The sequence below is a fragment of the Leopardus geoffroyi genome, chromosome A3, assembly GCF_018350155.1.
Source record: "Leopardus geoffroyi isolate Oge1 chromosome A3, O.geoffroyi_Oge1_pat1.0, whole genome shotgun sequence".
Lineage (NCBI taxonomy): Eukaryota > Metazoa > Chordata > Mammalia > Carnivora > Felidae > Leopardus > Leopardus geoffroyi.
Genome location: NC_059336.1, coordinates 64088081 through 64102853, shown reverse-complemented (window position 1 = coordinate 64102853; position 14773 = coordinate 64088081). Strand labels below are relative to the sequence as shown.

The 14773-nt window shown below is 38.1% G+C and overlaps 2 protein-coding genes across 10 annotated transcripts in view; one reads left to right on the top strand and one right to left on the bottom strand.

Moving 5' to 3' along the window:
* Positions 1 to 12598, top strand: part of PREPL (prolyl endopeptidase like) — a 59159-nt gene extending 46561 nt beyond the window's left edge. For all 8 annotated transcript variants that reach the window (XM_045445897.1, XM_045445901.1, XM_045445899.1 and 5 more), the window contains 6 exons: positions 1535 to 1710; positions 4524 to 4740; positions 7796 to 7945; positions 8340 to 8463; positions 9288 to 9361; positions 9979 to 12598. In XM_045445897.1, coding sequence (XP_045301853.1) covers positions 1535 to 1710; positions 4524 to 4740; positions 7796 to 7945; positions 8340 to 8463; positions 9288 to 9361; positions 9979 to 10068 — 831 coding nt within the window. In that variant the 3' untranslated portion in view covers positions 10069 to 12598. The remainder of the gene's footprint in view (positions 1 to 1534; positions 1711 to 4523; positions 4741 to 7795; positions 7946 to 8339; positions 8464 to 9287; positions 9362 to 9978) is intronic.
* The window catches only part of SLC3A1 (solute carrier family 3 member 1), a 37799-nt gene continuing 33632 nt past the window's right edge, over positions 10607 to 14773 (bottom strand). For both annotated transcript variants that reach the window (XM_045445894.1, XM_045445895.1), the window contains one exon: positions 10607 to 11194. In XM_045445894.1, the coding sequence (XP_045301850.1) occupies positions 10754 to 11194 (441 nt within the window). In that variant the 3' untranslated portion in view covers positions 10607 to 10753. The remainder of the gene's footprint in view (positions 11195 to 14773) is intronic.

Sequence of the window (14773 nt, the reverse complement as noted above, 5' to 3'; positions counted from 1 at the left end):
AAGTATAAAAGAAAATTTGTGCAAGTGGGGAACAAATTAATAAACTGTGGCCTTTGGATTTAAGGAATTTTCAGACCTTGACATATCAAACATCAGATAATTTCATATGTGTTGGCAATGAATTATGACACAGCCTTTTTGTCTTTATGAATTTTTTTCTTCGTTGATTTTCTTTTAAATCTTTAAGCGTATTTTTTTAATAATACAAGAGCAATACACATTTCTTAGAATAAATACAAAAATGCAGAATGTACAAAGTTTAGATGACTACTTTTCAGTCCCATTTGCTGTACCTCTTAGATATAATTATTGTTTACCATTTATTGTATCACTTTCCAGATTTTTGTGTTTGGTTTTTTGTCAACAGAATATGTTTACAGGGGCGCAGTCGGTTGAGCTCAGTTGAGCATCCGAATTCAGGTTAGGTAATGATCTCACGGTTCGTTAGTTCAAGCCCCATATCAGGTCCTCCACTCCCAGCGCAGAGCTGGCTTCATATCCTGTTCCCGTCTCTCTCTCTGCCCCTCCCCCTCTTACACTCAAAAAGAAAAGAAAAAAATATATATTTTTAGGCTTTGTTTTGCTTTAGAAATGTGTAACTATACCATATACCAATCCATCAAAATGTTGTAGTTATCGGGGCGCCTGGGTGGCGCAGTCGGTTAAGCGTCCGACTTCAGCCAGGTCACGATCTCGCGGTCCGTGAGTTCGAGCCCCGCGTCGGGCTCTGGGCTGATGGCTCAGAGCCTGGAGCCTGCTTCCGATTCTGTGTCTCCCTCTCTCTCTGCCCCTCCCCCGTTCATGCTCTGTCTCTCTCTGTCCCAAAAATAAATAAACGTTGAAAAAAAAAATTAAAAAAAAAAAATGTTGTAGTTATCATATCCTAAGTAGAAAGAACAGTGAAACTAAGTGAAATTCTGGCGCTTAATGGTTGAGGATTGTGCCTATAGAGGACAGAAAATTGAGCAGTTAAAACTTCTTTAGTCAGCCTATTTGTAAATACGCAAAGATGTGAAATGTCAGTATCTAGCCATAGGTGTGGGGAAATTAACTATGCTAGTACGTCTAATTTTGGTAGCTATATTTTGACTTAATCTTGAAAGAAAAAAATTACAGTAATAGTAGGTAGTAAAGAACTCTTTAAAATCACTTAACTGTCTTGGAAAGCTGCATTTCATAAAATGTTTTCAAGCCTGAGTTTTGCTGCTCTTTTCTAGTTAGCATTATGGGTCAGCAGAATAGCTAAAAATGGGGATGAATCATGATGTATTTTTAAAGACCTTAACCATAACTCTGTTGTCCTTTTTTTTTTTTTTTTTTTTTTTTTTTTTAAGTAATTTCTATACCCAACGTGAGGCTTGAACTCACAACTCGTAAGAGTCACATGCTCCACCGAGTGAGCCAGCCAGGAGCCCCTCCATTGTCTCAATTAAATGAAGTTTGTATTCAACATCAGTAAGCAATGCATAAAATTAGGGATAAACTGTTTTAAAAAAACTTTTATTTACATTGCATAGTAACTCTTCATTTCCAGGATGGAAAATCAGTGCCAATGACTATTTTCCACAAAACGGATTCTGAGGACTTGCAGAAGAAACCTCTCCTGGTACATGTATATGGAGCTTATGGAATGGACTTAAAAATGAATTTCAGACCTGAAAGACGGGTGTTGGTGGATGATGGATGGATATTAGCATATTGCCACGTTCGGTGAGTCAACACATTTTACCTGGCACATGAGTGTTGTGACAGATGTCCAGAACAATGCTATATCAGGGAGCAAAGTTTATTTTCTCATTTGTGTTATTGAATTTATGTATTCCTAAACATGTGCTGATAGAAGCTGATTTAACAGACTAGCTGATCCAGAAAGCAAAAGGGTAGATTTTTAGGATCTTGCACCAGATTTTTTTTTTTTTTTTTTTTTTTTTTTTTTTTTTAATTCTATTGAGACCTCTTTACTTTGGGCAAAAATGAGACCTGAAAGCAAAGCAGTAGGTATATGGTAAATAACAGTAAAACAAGCGACAGCTTTGATGATCACTTTAGAATAGCAAGTATTTAACACATTTTGAAATTAAGTCTATGAATGAGCTATTCTTTCTTTTTCTTTTTTTTTTTAATATATAATTTATTGTCAAATTGGTTTACCCAGTGCTCATCCCAAAAGGTGCCCTCCTCAATGCCCATCACCCCTTTCCCCTCTCCCCTCTCCCCCCATCAACCCTCACTTTGTTCTCAATATCCAAGAGTCTCTTATGGTTTGCCTCCCTCCCTCTCTGTAACTTTTTTCCCCCTTCCTCTCCCCCATGGTCTTCTGTTAAGTTTCTCAGGATCCACATATCAGTGAAAACATATGGTATCTGTCTTTCTCTGCCTGACTTTTTTTTCACTTAGCATAATACTCTCCAGTTCCATCCATGTTGCAACAAATGGCCAGATTTCATTCTTTCTCATTGCCAAATAGTATTCCATTGTATATATATAAACCATTATCTTCTTTCTTTGTCAGTTGATAGACATTTAGGCTGTTTCCATAATTTGGCTATTGTTGAAAGTGCTGCTGTAAACATTGGGGTACAAGTGCCCCTATGCATCAGCACTCCTGTATCCCTTGGGTAAATTCCTAGCAGTGCTATTGCTGGGTCATAGGATAGATCTATTTTTAATTTTTTGAGGAACCTCCACACTGTTTTCCAGAGCAGCTGCACCAGCTTGCATTCCCACCAACCGTGCAAGAGGGTTCCCGTTTCTCCACATCCTCGCCAGCATCTATAGTCTCCTGATTTGTTCATTTTAGCCACTCTGACTGGCGTGAGGTGGTATCTCAGTGTGGTTTTGATTTGTATTTCCCTGATGAGGAATGACGTTGAGCATGTTTTCATGTGCCTGTTGGCCATCTGGATGTTTTCTTTAGAAAAGTATCTATTCATGTCTTCTGCCCATTTCTTCACTGGCTTATTTGCTTTTCAGGTGTGGAGTTTTGTGAGTTCTTCATAGGTTTTGGATACTAGCCCTTTATCTGATAATGTCATTTGCAAGTATCCCATCCCATCAGTTGCCTTTTAGTTTTGTTGATTGTTTCCTTTGTGGTTGCACCAGATTTTTAGAATTCATGTACCAGTCTGTGTGCTCTGACTTCATTTTATTTTAGCTGTTTTCAAGACACAAATAATATTTTATGTTTCTGCTTAAAATCCTTCTCCATCTCCCTATCTCCAAAATAAAATCCAAACTCCTTACTTATAGTATTTAACATCCTAATGATCTGGCTTATCTCTGTAGTGAGATCTTTCATTACTGCCCAGACACACCCTGCACTCCAGCCCTGTTACATCCTTTCAGATGACACTTTCTCCTCTCTGCCTTTGCACATGCTGTGTCTTGATGTTTTCCCTTTCTTCGTGCATCTCATATTTTCATATTCTCATATTCTTCCTCCAAGACTCAGATTAGGTATCCTCTCCTTCTTAAGCATTTGTTTGAAGAAGTATATACCCCTAACCTAATAAGTGGATGTTCTTTCTACTGTTTCTGTGATAACCTGCAGTACACTTGTGTGAAAGCAGCAACCACATGCTTGGCAGCTGTTTTCTTTCCCCCCAAAATTATGATCTTCAGGCAGGAGATTTTTGCGTGTGTGTGTGTGTGTGTGTGTAGATTTTTTTTTTTTTTAAGTAAGTTTATTTGTGGGGCGCCTGGGTGGTTCAGTCAGTTAAGTGTCTGACTTTGGCTCAGGTCATGATTTCATGGTTTGTGGGCTTCGAGCCCCGTGTCGGGCTCTGTGCTCAGAGCCTGGAGCCTGCTTCAGATTCTGTGTCTCCCTCTCTCTCCGCCCCTCCCCCACTTGTGCTCTGTCTCTCAAAAATAAGTAAACGTTAAAAACAATTTTTTTAAGAAAGTTTATTTGTAATCTTGTATCATTTAACCTAATGATTCTCAGCTCTGGGTGTACAGTCATCTGAGGACCTTTTGCTTTTTTATATTTTTAAGGCCAGCATTTAACACAGTACCTGAGAAGCAGAAGCAGCAACTCAAAACATATTTGTTGAGGGAGACCTGACTGGCTTAGAGCATGCTGAGTTTATTGATCCTTGGGTCATGAGTTTAAGCCTCATGTTGGGCATAGAGCTTACTTTGAATGAATGAATGAGTGAATGAGTGAGTGGAAAAGAGAAAATGACAAATGACTCATGTTTTTATAAAAACATATTTGTTGAACCCATTTTTGACTGTCTCTTATCAGGGACTGACAAACCCTTTCTCTGAAAAACTAAATAGTAAATATTTCAGGCTTTGTAGGCCACCTATGGTCTCTGTTGTATATTCCTCATTGTTTTTTGTTGTTGTTTTTTCTCCCAACCTTTAAAAATAAACCATTCTTAGCTCTAACGCCATTTAAAAAAAAAAAAAAAAAACAGGCCTCCAGGTAGTTGTTGCCCACCGGCTATTTTTTGCTGACCCTGAAATATATCATTAATATTTTTTTCCCACTAAAAAATTTTTTTGCCCTTTAATTTCAGGGGTGGTGGTGAGTTAGGCCTCCAGTGGCACGCTGATGGCCGTCTAACTAAAAAACTCAATGGCCTTGCTGACTTAGAGGCTTGCATTAAGACGCTTCATGGCCAAGGCTTTTCTCAGCCAAGTCTAACAGCCTTGACTGCTTTCAGTGCTGGAGGGGTGCTTGTGGGAGCATTGTGTAATTCTAATCCAGAGCTCCTAAGAGCTGTGACTTTGGAGGTGAGTATACTTTGTCTCTTCTATTTACAAAGTGGGAAAGTGGGAAAGCCCTAGGATGCTCTATAAAAAATATTTGTTATATCTTTTCACATTTCTCTCTCTCTCTCTCAAATATTTTTAAAGAAGTTGCTAACATATTTACTAGCATAGGGAGTATAACAAAACTTTAAAATTTTAAACACAGAATTGTAGCTCTGGGAGAACTTCTAAACTTAATCTAACTGCTTATCCTTTATCCCTTCTTCCTGGACAGTGTTCTTTATTAATCATTGAGAATTTCCACTGAAGAATATTAATGGCTATCCTCATTGACCATTTCTTATTTTTAAGAACATGTAGAGTTGGTAGAAAAGAGGCAAAGGATATATGACTCACCAGTTCCAGGGACTCGGGCAGAGCACACTGTGACTCTGGAGTTCATGAAATCCGTTGCCTGTGCTGCCCATCAACCTTTTAGTCCTGGATGTAGGGGCTCTCTGTTTTTTAGATACTCCATTCTTAAAGGTCTTTAAGGGGTAGTTTTTCTGTACTTTAATTGAAATATCTTGCTTTATTCTTAAAAGTCTCTACAGTTGACCTTTGAACAACATGGGGGCCAGGGGCACAGACCCATCCCCATCCCCGTGCAGTCAGAAACCCATGATAAACTTTGGACTCCCCAAAAACTTAACTGCAAATAGCCTCCTGTTGAGCAGAAACTTTACCAATAACGTAAGCAGTCGATTAACATGTTTTGTATATTCTATGTATCACATACTATGTTCTTACAATAAGTTAGAGATAAGAAAATGTTATTAAGATCATAAGAGAAAAAAATGTACAGTACTGTGTGTATATCTATTGAAAAAATCCAGATGTAAGTGGACTTGCATAGTTTGAACCTATGTCACTCAAGGGGCAACTGTATAGTCTTCCTGGTGTCCAAAATTATGACGTTCTATTAAAGCAGCTCATTTCACCTTCATCACTGTGCTCCTGGTTAGGTACTCTAGAAAATAATGACCGGGATGGAGAGAGCATATTATTTTCAGGTTTCTTTTATTTTGAGGATGGGGGTATATACACTGTGGACTTGTAAATAACTGTTAAATAATCCTCATCTGTAAATCTACTTTTTTAAGTAGAGATGCTAAATATAGAGGGGGGAAATCTATATACAAAGATAATAATAGCAAAGCTATTTACAATATAAAGAGAATACAACTGGTCTGTGACTTTTAGAAATTAGAAAGGAAATAATCAAAAAGTATATGAATATTCATCCCACGTTGCTTATTAGAGTCAACCTCTAAATATCCAACAATAGAGAATTCATAGTTTTAATTAGAAGTACCAAATACCAGCTCTACTTTAAGCAGAAAAGGGATTTTTTAAAAGGTAGTGGGGAGGAGCAGGTATAGTACCAGTCTTAGAGGCTGCACAGCCAGAAACATGTCCAAAATACACCATAAAACTGCCCCAGTGAAGCTATCACTGCCACCACTGCTGCGTACAAGTCCCCTCATACTGCCAGCGCTGCTTCTAAAATCTCAATATAAATGTGGCACGTTTGCCAGAGGAAATTCTCTATGGTCCCTACTTCTTTGAGTCACTAACTTGCCATTCAAAGTTTGGAGTACATTATGTCTGATTTGGTAGACCCAGGCCATGTAGTTATACTCCACAACTGCAGGGAAAACTAAGAAAGGAAATAAGGGGCATTTAGTACCTCCGTAGTGAGAGGCAGGCTTTGTCTCATAAGGTTAGGGATAGTCTAAATGCAAAAAAGGAGTTCAGATTCTAGGCAGCTGGAAGGAATTGCATTTGCCTACTAGGTTAATGCCAATACAAGAGAAAGCTGAAAAGCATGTTAACAGAATACTATAAGCTAAGTGAAAAAAAGCAGCTGCCGTTTTACTAAATGTTTTAATACTGGCTTTAAGCCAGTGAGTGATTTTTTTCTTATTTCAATTTGGATACTATCTAGACTTTCTTCAATCAACATTTATTACCCATATTTTAAGGTAAAATGTCCAACTGATAAAGTAGGGTTTACTCATGTGTTGGGTTTTTTTAAATAATTTTTAATGGTGATAAAATAACAAAATTTACCATCTTAATTATTTTTACATGTATAGTTCAGTAGTGTCCAGTATGTTCACATTGTTGTGGAACCAGTCTCCAGAACTCTTTCCACCTTGCAAAGCCAAAACTCTACGCTCATTGAATAGCAGCTCCCCAGTTCCCCCTTCCCCTCAGAACCACCACTCTCCTTTATGTCTCTGAATTAGAATACCTGTACCTCCTGTAAATGGAATCGTACATATTTGTCTTTTTGTAACTGGCTTATTTCACTTAGAGATATCCTCAAGTCCTCAAGGTCCATCCATTATTGTAGCATATGTCAGAATTTCCTTACTTTATAAGGCTGAATAATAATCTGTTGTGTCATTGTGTATATTTTGCTTACCCGTTTATCCACCATTGGACACTGGGTTGCTTCCGCCTTTTGGCTGTTGTGCATAATGCTGCTGTGACTATGGGTGTACTCCTCAAGACTCTGATTTACCTAGGAATATATTTGCTGGATCATATGGTAATTCTAAGTTTGATTTTTTGAGAAACTAGCATACCATCTGCACCATTTTACATTCCCACCAATAGTGCACAAGGGTTCCAATTTCTCCACATCCTTGCCAACACGTGTTATCACTTGTTATTTTTGTTTCTTTTTAATAGTACCCATCCTAATGGATGTAAGGGTTTAGCATTTATTACTTTCATATAAAATGTACACTAAGGCATCAAACTAAAAAATTGTGAAATTAGAAGATAAACCCATATATATATCTGAATACCTTAAAGGCCAGTTATAAATCACAGGCCCTAGTTAAGGACTGAATAGGTCTGAGTAGTCTGCCTCCTGGGAATCAGCGTGGCTTCTTGACCTTTGTTCTCTCATGTCAGCATTTATATTCATAAAGTATATTTTTCTGAAATTCATTTTACCAATTTGTTAGTCAAAGTTTAAATTTCTTTGGCTTTGTGGGGTTTTTTTGTTTGTTTGTTTTTTTAGGCACCTTTCTTGGATGTTCTCAACACCATGATGGATACTACACTTCCTCTGACATTAGAAGAATTAGAAGAATGGGGGAATCCTTCATCTGATGAAAAACACAAGAACTACATAAAACGTTACTGTCCCTATCAAAATATTAAACCACAGGTAGTGAATAACAGTTCTGATAAACTATCCTAAAATGATAGAAAAGATAATCAAAAGAATACTTACCCATGCTGACCTGGAATTTTGTAGGGCTTTAGATTGTTTCTGCTTATAATACCCAAACAACTTTCAGCACCATCTCTGCTCATACTCCATGTTTGTTTCAGTGTAATAGTTCAGAATAGGTTAGATGTGGTCATGGTCTCACTAGCCAAGAAAAGGGTATTCCAGGTAGCAAGTGGTCTAGTACTATGATACTGTAGATCTCTCAATATGAAATGAGAAGAAATTATCTAGCACTTAGGTCAAAAAAATGGAGTTATTTTTCATAACCTATAAGGTAGAAAAGGACCGTAAGGAATAATGCAAATCTTGTGCATCTATTTTCTTTCAGCATTATCCTTCCATTCACATCACAGCTTATGAAAATGATGAGCGTGTACCTCTGAAAGGAATTGTGAACTATACTGACAAACTCAAGGAAGCCATTATGGAGCATGCTAAGGACACTGGTGAAGGTAGGAGACCACCTGGAAGCAGAGAGCATAGCCAAATGTTCTGTTACCTACCACATACTGCTCAGAGTAGTACATTTTATGCCACAGACCAAATCATCTGCCCGTGAGTTTGGACACTTGGTTTTCCTGTGTTGACTACTGAGTTGAGGCATACCTAATAACTATATCTGACTTGCCCCTTTTTCAGAGGACAGTCTTAAAATAAGGTAGGCAAGGCACAAAGAAAAATAAATTTAAACATCAAAGTATAACTTAGAGATATACTGTCATACAACACTCATTCATTTAACAATATGAATTGAGCCATTATTCCTGGAAACTTCTAGAAAAGCTTTTGCTCTGGAGCTTCAGTGTCCAAACTAGCTGCGTTAATTTCCTCTAGATCTTTCCATTTCATTGCACAGGAACTCTTACCTTTTTCTTCCTCATTAGCAAGACCCTCTGAGCTCAGGGTGGAAGGGACCCACATGCAAGTTTCAGTCACCTTGTTTTCACCTCCATGCCTCACACTTACACATTGCAAAAGTTGGCGTTTCCAGGTCATAAGACTCTGATTCCACAGGGCCATTGGCTTCCTCTTGCTTCACAACCTTCTCCATGTGGCCCAACAAGTCTCTTCCATCCAGTGTCCTCAGCCACTCATCCTCCTGTTGCTTTCTCTGTTTCAGAAATTTGTCTTTTGCTGCTTGCCCCCTCCCATCTCTTACTTGGTGATAGTTTATGCCTTTTTCCTTTGCTATTATTTTAATAGCATACTTGAGAGGAAAGGGGAGAAATGAATCTCAAACAAACCTTCTAATTGTTGCGTATGTTAACTCTTTCAGGCTACCAGGCCCCCAATGTTGTGTTAGATATTCAGCCTGGAGGCAATCATGTGATTGAGGATTCTCACAAAAAGGTATGTTTTCAAACCCCTCTCAGTTGACAGATGCCCAAGTAGAGATCTGTCACTGTCACCATTTCATTGGTTGCAGCAGAGTTTATGACAGCTGCTTTGTCACTGTCTGGTCTGTGGCTGAGGCCCAAGAGCCCAAGGAAGAATGCTGAGTCGAGAAAAGGTTCCCTCTTAACACTTGATAAGTGAGCACTGTTAAAGAGAGTGATGGTTGGGGCGCCTGGGTGGCGCAGTCGGTTAAGCGTCCGACTTCAGCCAGGTCACGATCTCGCGGTCCGTGAGTTCGAGCCCCGCGTCGGGCTCTGGGCTGATGGCTCAGAGCCTGGAGCCTGTTTCCAATTCTGTGTCTCCCTCTCTCTCTGCCCCTCCCCCGTTCATGCTCTGTCTCTCTCTGTCCCAAAAATAAAATAAACATTGAAAAAAAAAAAAATTTTTAAAAAAAAGAGAGTGATGGAATCTTACCTGTTTGGGAGCACCTTCTGCCTCTGTCCCCAAATAAAAGTAGACTTGCCATAAATGGCTGACTTTGTGGTTAGGTGAAGATGGATAGACAAAGAGATGTAGCCCTCGAGTTTTACCACAAAGGCCTTTATCTAATTTTTTAAATGCATTTCTTTTAGATTACAGCCCAAATTAAATTCTTGTACGAGGAACTTGGACTTGACAGCACCAGTGTTTTCGAGAATCTTAAGAAATACCTAAAATTCTGAAACGCTGCATTCCATGGGAATTGGAAACACACTGAAATATTTCTTAGTCTTATTTCCAATTGGGTAAGCAACAGTGAGATTTTTTTTAAGTTAGTAATTTTTTAAAATTTGCTTCTCCATCCACATTTCGTCTCGTGTATATCTCACTTGCTTCTACTGCTCTGTCCTTTGACACATGTGCCCTTTAACCTAGGAAAGGGGTTTTCAAACCGTGCTCCTCAGAAGGACACGGAGGACGGGGTGAAGGAAGGTTTGGTGACAACACAACTCTCCCAGCTCCCCCTTCAGAACAGCTCTGTTTCTGTCTGTCCTAACTAACATTTCCTTTGAAAAGTTTACGAATCAAGGTCCTGCCTCTTTGCTAATGAACACTTTTAGACACGTCAGCAGTAAGTCCTCCAATTTCTACGTCTGTATTTTATGAAAAGAGGTAACATTCTTCACATTAGAATTCATTAGATCTCTCTGACAGTCCGGGGTCCTCAGGTGTCCTGATCATCTCTTACACTGATGCTAGCTCAATAAAGTTACAAGTTCCTGCAAGCGATAGTTTTATTATTTTTAAAAAACATTTGAGAACCTTTTCTAAAGCTGTTACATTCACGTTGTATTACCCAGCCGTCTGTGGTGCGTGAAGTTACTGCACATGCTTAGGAGGGAACAGGACGTCAGTGTCTTCATCTCTTTAACACAAGCTGTGCAGTAGGTTTAATGTGCTGGAATAGCACGCCCGATTAGAAACAAAACATCTGTCTCTGAAAGCTGTTTGGTGATGAAGGAGATTCTTCGTGTTGTATTCAAGGACGAGGCCTTCTCCTTTGTCCAGTAAAATGTCATGCGTATCAACTTCACCGCCCTTGTCGGCAAAACTGGTACTTAACCTTATGCTTGCTCTTGTGGGAATATTGGGAACCATTTCCTTTAGATTTAGCAGTGAGGATTCTCCAAAATTCAGAACCACCAGAAAGACTCGGTCGATGCCATCCAGCTCTCTTGTGTACACGACAGAGTGGCTGTTATTCCTCAGATAGCAAAACCAGCCCCTGCTGAGGAGCAGCTCATTGACATGAAGCAAACTTAATTCTTGATAGAACTTCAGTGCTGATCCGGGCTGAGTCTTTTGGACCTATTTAAAAAAGAAAAAGAAAAAATTAACTATTCACTTCTCAAATAGTTGTTAGCGGTTTTTTGTTTTTTGTTTTTTTTTAGTAGTCTTAGTATCAAATAAGGAACTTATTTCCCCAAAAAAGTTTGCTTCGGTTTTGCCCATTAAAATGACTACCAAATTGTAAGTATTGATAGGTTGGTAAGAGTAGTTTATTTAACTGCCGAGAGATACTGCAAATGCAGGGAGTCATTGGGTGCACAGCGTTCTGCTCGCATTTTGGCCAGACGTTATGAGAGACCAAATTTGACTCCACTTTAGGTATCTCAAAACAATGTCCGTGTCTAAGTTACCTGGTGTTTAACTTGCCTAACCTCAGTCCCTTTATGCTACATTGTAACTGGAAGAAAGGATGCCACTGTGGCCATGAACTGGGAGGGCTTCCCTGTTCTCTTTTGTAGAATAGTTTGGAGGTCTCTTTAACTTTAGCAGACACGTGTTCAGAAAGTTGCAGAAAAGGACGCAAAGCAAAATGCTGCCTACAGGGAAAGTTTAAAAATTATACTTCTTTAATGTGTGTCCATTAAAGAAGATTGGGGTTTATTTCACAGCTAAATAGAACATACATAATTTAATTTCAAGCGCCTTCTCCTGTGATTATGGTAAAATGTCATTTTAATAACAGTATAATGTTTGAATGGATATACCAAATTTAAAACCATCCCTCTCATTTCAGCATTCAGCTTTCTAATATTTTCTCATATTTTTAGTGCCTCTCCCGTATTTGGATTATTTAGAATAGAAAGACAATTACTACGTCAGAGAGTATGGATACTTGATATATAATGCCAAATTAGTCTTCATAAGAGCTGTTGCCAAATCAGTGGTAATGTTCATTTCCGTGGACTCTTGCCAGCCACGTTGACTGCAGCGGTGGTGGCTGTCATTGCTGTTATTGTTGTTACTGCGGGGCAGGTGCCTAATGTGTGGTCTTCAGTGAACATCTACTGAATGTTTGAAAAATGTTTATTCTCTGTTATCAGGCACAAAGGTATTTATGGTACATGTATATGGTATATGTATATGACTTGTCAAATTACTATTAACATTTTCTATAGCCTTAGATGATGCATGGAAAAGCATAGTTTGGTGCCACTCACATAAGAAGTGCCCAGTAAGTGTTAACTATTATCTGTGTCTACTTTCTAGAAGTATGTTGAAGTGTCTCTCTGTAATTGTGGATTTGTCAGTTTCTCTTGGCATTTCTCATAGTACTTGTTTTATATATTTGGACGCTATTGTTAGATGCATAGATCATGACTTGTAGTGGAATGTTCTTTAACAGTTTTTGAAAATTACATTGGTCTCATAATGCTTTTCATATTGAATTCTATTTTGTCTGCTATTAAATATTTCCACACCTGCTTTTTGTAACTTTATTTTTTTTTAAATAGGAAATGCATGCACACAGTATAAAATTCATTTATAAGAGGAATATATAAAATAAGGTTTTTCCTAACACCATCCCCTCGCTTTTCACCTTTTGTCTCAGAAACAGACACTATTGCTGTTTATGCTACATCTTGTGCCTTTGCAAACAGATGTAGATATACTTTTTCTCTATACAAGTGGAGGCATGCTACCATAATGGACTCTGTTTCTTAGTACAGGGTAGAGATGGTCTCATGATACCAGTGCATTCTTTTTAAAAGCTGCATACTAGTCCATTGTATAAGTCAACCATAATTAATTCTCTTGATAAAATATTTAAATCATTTCCAGTGGAGATCCTTGAATATTTATCATTTTCCACATATATAAGTATTCTCGGAATGAAATTACTAAGTCAAAGGTTATATGTGCATTTTTGGTTTTAGCGATGTCTCTATATTGGATTTTGTCTCTTTACCTTAATCTGAGAGTTTTTATCTTTTAATCGGTGAATTTGACCCATTTATATTGGTGATTGCCATGTGTTTGGACATACTCCTACAGCCTTATTTTATTTTTTATTTATATTTGTACTATTGTTTTCATCCTTTTTACATCGGTTGTTTTGATGTAATATTTTTCCTTCTATTCTTTGAAAATGACACTCTTAAAATTGTAATGCCTGTTTTAAAATATACTTTTCTCAAAATCCGGAGCAGTGCCATCCAGCAGAACTTCTGCAGTGCTGGAAGTTTCTATATCTGTGCTAAAGTGGTAGCCCCCAGCTGCTCTGCACTTGAAGCGTGCTGGTGTGCCACAGGAAGTGAATTCTGCATTGTTCAGTTGAGTTACTCCGTTTCCATGCCCTGAAAAGAATGCTTTAGCCTGCTCGCTCACACATTCTCTGTCTTTTCTCTCCCCTTCCCTGCTGCCACTTCCCATATAGAAATCAACCACTAAGATTTTTGTTCCAGAATATCTTACTAACCTTACTTTACATGATGTACCAAAAAAATATCCTTAAGTTCTGTTGATTCCTTTCCTTACTGTGTTTTATACATCATGTATTATTTTTTTAACATTTTTTTATCTTTAAGTAATCTTTATACCCAACGTGGGGCTTCAACTTAAAACCCCAAGATCAGGAGTCACATGCTCTACTGACTGAGCCAGCCAGGCACCCCACATCCAGTCTTTCTTTTAGATTCATCTTTTTGTTTTGTTTCAGTCCCTGATGATTCTTTCACAAGCTGGCTATTTATGGTAAAATTGGGGTGCATGCTTTTCCAAGACTATATTCATGAATGCTAGTTTGAGTGGATATAAGATTGTAGGTTTAGAATCAAGTTTCCATCATAGCGTTAAAGATTGAAGTTCTGATATGTTCTAGGATCCGCTTAAGCCAGTCCAGTTCTCAGTCCTTTGCTTGGGCAGTCTGTTTTGCAGTTTGGTTTTGGTTTCCGCATATTTTTAGACTTTTTTTCTTTATTCTTGCCATTTTTCTTTGAATGTATAGTTCCCTCTGGTTTCTGTTCTCTTCTAGAATTTCATGTTGCAATTTCTAGATTGATTGCATATCAAAAATTTTCTCTTTATACTGTTACTTGCCTTTTTTCAGTGCATTCTGGGAGAAGTCTCTGGATCAGTTTTCCAGCACCCTAATTAGAATTTCTGTTTCAGTCTTTCACAATGTTTTACGTACCTACATGCTCTAATCACTTTTTTTTAATTTTTATTTGTTTAAGTCACCTGTACACCCCATGTGGAGCTCAAACTCAGGACCCCAAGGATGAAGAGACACATGCTCCACCCACTGAGCCAGCCAGGCTCCCCTCTGATTCCTTTTTTAAGAGAATCAAGAGACTCCATAAGACAGTATAACAATAACAAAGTCTTCTGTTTGCCATATTTCCTCTACTTTAACAGTTTTCTGTTAAGAGTGGTATTCTCTTCCATCCTCTTAATTTTTCTCAAATGTGTCTTTCTTGGCGATCCATTTACTTTCGCATTTTGATACTCCTTGTCTTCGGTTGTCTGCCTTTAGTCATTATGAGAAGCTTGATTTTACTTTCTTTTAGAAATTAAATTCTTACCTGTCTCTAGGGCTCTCATGGATGTATTTTATTAAATAGCTTAGCCTGAGACATTGTGTTACGATTTAGTATTCCT